The sequence below is a fragment of the Zea mays genome, chromosome 5 (assembly GCF_902167145.1).
Source record: "Zea mays cultivar B73 chromosome 5, Zm-B73-REFERENCE-NAM-5.0, whole genome shotgun sequence".
Taxonomy (NCBI): Eukaryota; Viridiplantae; Streptophyta; class Magnoliopsida; order Poales; family Poaceae; genus Zea; species Zea mays.
The window spans coordinates 11102222-11108880 of record NC_050100.1 but is presented as its reverse complement, the minus strand read 5'-3'; the positions used below and the strand labels follow the sequence as shown (position 1 = coordinate 11108880).

Sequence of the window (6659 nt, the reverse complement as noted above, 5' to 3'; positions counted from 1 at the left end):
AGAGCTCTAACGGTCAGAACCCAACGGTCGGCTGACGTGGCTGGCGCACCGGACAGTGTTCGGTGGCGCACCGGACTGTCCGGTGCGCAATGCGACAGCAGCCTTCCAACGGCCACATTTTGGTGGTTGGGGCTATAAATACCCCAACCACCCCACATTCAATGGCATCCAAGTTTTCCACCTTCAACACATTACAAGAGCTATAGCATTCAATTACACTCCAAAGAGATCAAATCCTCTCCCAAGTCCGGAATCACTCCAAATCAAATAGTGACTAGAGAGAGCGACATTTGTGTTCATTTGAGCTCTTGCACTTGGATCGCTTCTTTTCTTTCTCATTCTTCTTGTGATCGAACTTAATTATAACCAAGGCAAGAGACATCAATTGTGTGGTGGTCCTTGCGGGAACTTTGTGTCCCGTTTGATTGAGAAGAGAAGCTCACTCGGTCTAAGTGATCGTTTGAGAGAGGGAAAGGGTTGAAAGAGACCCGGTCTTTGTGACCACCTCAACGGGGAGTAGGTTTGCAAGAACCGAACCTCGGTAAAACAAATCATCGTGTCTCGCTCTTTATTTGCTCACGATTTGTTTAGCGCCCTCTCTCTCGGACTCGCTTATATTTCTAACGCTAACCCAGCTTGTAGTTGTGCTTAAGTTTGTAAATTTCAGATTCGCCCTATTCACCCCCCTCTAGGCGACTTTCATTTTGTTTGAAAGAACATATGATATGAATGTGATTTGAGTAGTTTTTTCAATCATTATCACTATGTGCTTAATAGTTAGGCTACTGATTTTGCAGGGCACCATCGTGCACTCCTGCTAGAACGATGTAGCGTGTTTGCTTGTAAACCCTGAGAATTTGTCGGGCACAGGCAAGCAACCCTAAACGTAGGGTTTCATTGGCATGAGGTCAAGTCATCTCCAGCAGGTCGTGTAAATGGTCATGCAAAGTATTGTTTTGCACTGTACATCACACTATTTGCAGAATGGAGTTTGAAATAGGGAGTGAGATATGGAGTGGGATATGGAGTTTGTTGAAGATAGTCTCACGATCACTACGTGGGTGAGCAATTACCTCAAACTCAACATCCGAACACGCTCGAGTCATCGTGGTGCCGGATGTTTAGCCTGTTACGAATATGGATGGTTGGTAGTTGTATGGCCTATAAATTTGTTTGACCATCTATATAAATCTTTGTCACAAATGTATTAGATTTGGGACTTTGAAAAAAAGAGAACCGCATGTTTTTTGCTAGTCGGTGTTAACCGAGGGTCTGACTTCAGATTGTCAGTGACATGAGGAATCCGTAATCTAGAAATGTAGTGGGTATAATTATATCCACTACACAAAAAAATACTCCATACTCACTCTATACTACAGGTACAAAATTACTTCATACCTATCATAGGTAGCGGGTCATGTACCCATACCTACCCATATACCAATAGACACCATCATTTAAATCACAAAAGTATCAAATGCAAAATATACCTCATTTGAATAACGAATAACGCCGATTGCAGACTGCTGAGTGCGGGGACACAGGGACTATGGGAAATTAGGATTAGACTTTAGAATTTTATTTTACATGAAACACTTTTAATAATCCGGACCCACGTGTCATAACTCGATGGGTTTTCCATCAGGCACACGTAGAGGAGCAAACGCATGTGCCGATAGTATCAAGACGGGAGAAAAGTAGGCTACCCACACATTCTGGCAGAAGCTTGAAACAGTTCAGAAGAGCCCCGCCCCAGCCAACGTCTCAGCATTGCAACGAGGGCGGACTATGCCGGAAGGCCCGTAAACAACTCAATCGATTTGACATCAAACTCACCCTTTGCTAAGTTTCTATAAATACGGCAACCGTTGAATTGATTTTGATAAAATACCAACGGAGCATCGAGGGAGAACAGGACCATCAAGGCGCGCACACGTTTTACTAGGACTTGCCAAATGGAGTATCTGGTTTAGTTCGTCTTACATAGACCACATAGCTGCCATCAGCATCCTACGACGTTTTTGCATGCCTGCGCCATACACAGTCCCAAAGTCTCACTCCGCACTACACGACTGCTAGCAACCAGTTTGCACCTCCCACAGCATCCAGTGGTTAGTCTTCGTCTTCTTCGAAGTCCCTGACCTTCACGTCTGCATCTTCCCCATACTGGATACATGTGTCGATAGAAGATAGCACATATTGTATGCTGCAGAAACAGGGCCAGTTAGGAATATGTGAACCAATCGACATTTTGCATAAATATCCACAAATATCATGGCAAAAGAAATGTCAGCAAGGAAGAACGAATCGGTGAGAGAATTCATTTCAAACTAGCCAAGTCCCCTTCCTTTTCATTCAAACCCCCCATATATCCTGTTGCGGTCTTTCATAAAGTTGCCGGATTCTAGGGTCGAATCAAACATGATTTTGTAACAGCACGAGAACACGTAATAGATTACTACTGCATCAGTGTCTTCTAGGTCAAATGTGGTATATGAAATGTGCATCTGTAGGCAATATTAGAAGAAAAAATCACCTGCTTTCCTTTCTCAAATCAAGTGGAATGAAATTAACCATGCTGTAATCATCAACCTACACAATGGAATTGAGATTAATATTGCAAGTTGATAGCACCAAAATAAGATGCTAAAAATATTAAATGACACGCTAAAGGAAGTGATACAATTAGAATATTGGAATTGGTTCACGAACAAAGGAGAGAAGAATATAGCACGCTATCCTAGAAAAAATAATTAAACAAGCATGCAAATGAATACATCTTCTTGCCTGTACAACTTTATATCAATGTTTCCGAGCTTGTGGTCAAGCACAAAGAAACTAACTACTTCAATTGGTTCAGACAATAATGACTCATGCGGCTTCCAATGGAACACATATGGGCGTAAAGTTATCAATTATATTATATTATATTATATTACTATTTACTAGATTAAAAAATAAAGCTAGCAGAAATCCATGTGAGAATCTCTGACAATCTGAATTTCCTAAGACATCCACAATCTGAATTTCCTAAGACATCCACAGATTTGGCAGTATTTGAATCGAGCTTTCCACGGCCAAGAATCAGTGATAGATTCCACTTCCCATCCATAAATAAATAAAACAAAGGTGAATTGCCCATGGTCCATTGGACGACAGCGTACATGACACATGCACCATTAAATGTTGAAACACACTAAAGCTGTTGTAACTGTATCTGGCTTATAAGACCTAAGCACCAAGGAAGACGATCTGTTCCATGGCAGTACCACATTGAAGGAACATTTGGCTCAAGCTATAATGCTTAGCATATATTAACTTGCCAATGAATTTATATCCAAAGGATATAAACTGAAATGTACAAATCCAACAATTATGGGTGCATGCATCACTAAAGAGCTCTGATAAAAATATTTTAACATTAAACGCTTGTATGAAGGATGATTCATAGTAGGCTTACCAGTTCAGCTAAACACTTGTTCAACTTGCCAAACCGAGGTGCCATCTGCCGATTCAGCTGTGAAAGAAGAACCTGTGCATTCGGGTCCAGGTACCTAGAGCCATTGGAACATTAATACAGACAAGGAAATTCAAACCTTTAGAACTATGCAAGGGAGGAAAGAAATAAAACATATGCAAGAGAGGAAAGAAATAAAACATACTCTTCTACATCTTTTTTGTTGGAGACCAGATCCATCTTTGAAAGGATGTTGATATGAGGAAGTTCAAGCTGAATCATAGCAGATAGAGAAGCCATGCAACCACTGATGTATTTTGTTACATCGCTGACAAACTGGATCATGAAAAAACAAACGTACTCAGGCTTGGTTTTTGGTTCAATATATCTTCATTGACAAGAAAATTTATATTCATGATTCAAACCTGTGAATCAAGAAGGTAAACAGCGCAAACGTTGAAATTTTTTCGTTTCAGGTGCTCGACAAAGTTCCGCAGAACTGGAACATGTGTGAAGAGTTCAATCTGGCCTAAAAAGCAACATGCAGAAGCTTATTAACCACTACACATAATGTCAACCCTGTAAATATGTAGTTTTCATGTATATAATAACTATTAGAAAGACATACTCCCTCCGTTCTTTTTTATTTGTCGTGTTTTAGTTCAAAAATGAACCAGCGGGCGACAAATATTCGAACACGGAGATAGTACAAACTAGCATTGTTAAACACACCGGAGGTAACCCAAAATGGTATTTTGTATATAATTGGTGGACATGTATAATGCACAAGGCCACAAGCAGTAAAAAAAAGAATGATTGCCTGCTTTTTCACATTCATGTAAGTGGCAAGAATAAGAGAGATGAAACTGTGCAACTATTATAAACAATTAAAGCATGCAAAGATGAATCGAGAATATACCAGGGCAATCAAACACAAGATAATCATCATCTAGGTAGTTCTCTAGCTGTTCATCAAACCAATCATCCAAGCTGTCTTCAAGGTGCCTGAGGTTTTGTTAAGGAAACAGAAACTGAAAGCATAAAATCCTAACAAAACAAACACCATGAACATAAGGAACAATATCTTCATGAATTATTACATTGTCATAAGTTGACTATATTAGTCCTTGAGACAATCCATCCTGCAACATTCTGTCTCATCAGTTTACATCCAATGATTGCATGATCACATTTTACAGGGCTTATGTTCTAATGGTCAAAGTAATGAACCGTGCCCTTTAAAATAATATGTAATAAATGTTGAAACTCAAAATATCAGTCTCACAGAACAAACAAGTGCAAAAAAAAGGTAAAGCAAATCCAGTTTCAGCTCATAACAGTCTGGCTTTGCAGGTCCAACCCATTAGCAAGCAATAAGTGTAAAAATGCACCAGCAGAAGTGCATTAGTTCAGAACTAATCAATTACATAGCTTTGGCAGCCTATAAAATAAACAAATATAATGCTTAAATAACAGGATACTCCATGCAGTAGATGAGACCGCCATTTGGCCCCAACCCAATCTCCTCCATAACATCATCCAATGAAATCAGCTCTCTGATATCTACCAAAATGCAAGGCAATAAGAAGTCAGAGCAATACTTTACTGTGGACAAGAGCTTTACATTGTAACAATTAAGCAGAAAAATTACCCATATCTACAGGATAGTCGAAGTGCTCAGCAGCTGGATCAAGATTGACAATATGAATTGTCCTTCCCACGGTCTGGCAATGGTCGTATAAACTGGAGCAATAAGTTGACTGCAAGCACGCCACAAGTAACCAATTAGAGCAAGCTATCATCTACCTCCTCCTTAATCAGACCCTAGACCCCAGTGCGGCAAGTATTCAAAAGTTAAACATCTTTTTGCAAGTGATCTTAAGGGTACATGTGCCGTAACCCAAGATTAATTCATGTGTACAGCAGGGGATTGAGTTGGGAAATCAGTTCATTGCCCTCTGTCCCCTGTAATCTAAAAGGGAATTTGTTTATCCAAACTTAACCCCACCCGAAACAGAGAAGGAAATCGCCTCGCACGGGAAACAAAACCCTACCAGATCACTACGAAACAAGAAGGAACTGAAACATTATAGCAGAGGGAACACCGGAACACCATCAGAGCCCGTCCCCCAGCGGGCGAGCAAAGCAGTCACCCAAAGGCAAGGGGGAAGGCTACGGGAGTCGAAAGGTCAGGGGACTTACCTTGCCGCTCCCAGCGGGGCCGATGACGAGCTGCGCGTACCCCATGGTGACGCGAGGGCGGGTAGATCGAAGCGAGTCGGCGGGAGAGGTTGCAAGTATAGTAGGACCTACAAAGCTGGAGGTGGGGTGTGCTACAGGGGGGAGGTTAGGGTTGGGGAGTGGGGAGTGGGAATCAGAAGGCGGAGGAGATGGCAGCGGCGAGGTAAGCGGCGCACCAGATGGCGGCGGCGAGGAGGGTGCTGATTAGGGCGGACAAGGCCATCGACGCCTTCAATACGGAATAGAAAATTCAAAAATATCGCAAGCCGAGATGAAGATGAATATATCTACTGGCGCCCTCGTGGCCTCCCCTTCCTCTTTGCTCTCCTATGGCCAGTTCAACGGCGGGGATCAGGAGCACCACCACCGTCGACGGAGGCAGAAGAGGCGGCGCTTCGGGGTGGGGGAAGGAGCGGCGGCGCTGGGGCAGGGCAAGACACCGACGCCAGGATGGATGAAGGTGGTAGCGGAAGGAGCCGCGGCGTTTACTGGGATAGGGTTTTTATTGCCTCACCGGCTCACCCCCAGTGTCTAAACTCACTCACTACACACGTGGAATGTACACGGCAGTTGTGGCTGGGACGAAATGGAGAGAATTTTGCCATTACCAAACACGGCGGTTGTGGCTTCGACGAAATGAAGACTAAAGAGAGAGATTCGACTATATGAAAAATTAGGGGAAAATCTACACTCTGAAATGGACAAGACGACTCCATTACCAGGTAAAAACGATGATTATTCCACTGAAACTGACGTCGTCACACATCTGTTACCCTCTATCGTTACAAGTTCACCGCCTGCCACTTCGTTTCCTCTTGCTTCTCACTCTCTCTCTGCACCCAGTCGTTCTTTCCTTTCCTCTTGCTCCCTTCCACGCGCAACCGAACCCTAGGCGCCTCACTCAAACCCCATGGATCGAACTGCTCCGGTCGTGGCTGTGGCAGAAGCTGTTGATGCTGCT

General features: G+C 42.8%; 1 protein-coding gene across 1 annotated transcript; it reads right to left on the bottom strand.

Moving 5' to 3' along the window:
- Window positions 1-1858: 1858 nt before the first annotated feature.
- Window positions 1859-6159, bottom strand: LOC100191357 (ATP binding protein). The gene is made up of 9 exons (NM_001136791.1): window positions 5660-6159; window positions 5109-5217; window positions 4939-5020; window positions 4377-4462; window positions 3883-3986; window positions 3663-3793; window positions 3461-3554; window positions 2537-2592; window positions 1859-2206 (listed from the first exon to the last, which is right to left on the bottom strand). The coding sequence occupies exons 1-9, from the start codon at window positions 5702-5704 to the stop codon at window positions 2113-2115; spliced, it is 801 nt and encodes a 266-aa protein (NP_001130263.1). The 5' UTR covers window positions 5705-6159; the 3' UTR covers window positions 1859-2112.
- Window positions 6160-6659: the final 500 nt, after the last annotated feature.

What these genes read in the sequence shown, in the direction of transcription:
- LOC100191357 (NM_001136791.1), bottom strand. Translation starts at nt 5,704, where the DNA reads ATGGGGTACGCGCAGCTCGTCATCGGCCCCGCTGGGAGCGGCAAG. An exon ending in TCTTGTGTTTGATTGCCCTG is followed by an intron (nt 3,987 to 4,376) that starts GTATATTCTCGA and finishes GTTGCTTTTTAG; the next exon opens with GCCAGATTGAACTCTTCACA. An exon ending in GATTTGAGAAAGGAAAGCAG is followed by an intron (nt 2,207 to 2,536) that starts GTGATTTTTTCT and finishes CTGTTTCTGCAG; the next exon opens with CATACAATATGTGCTATCTT.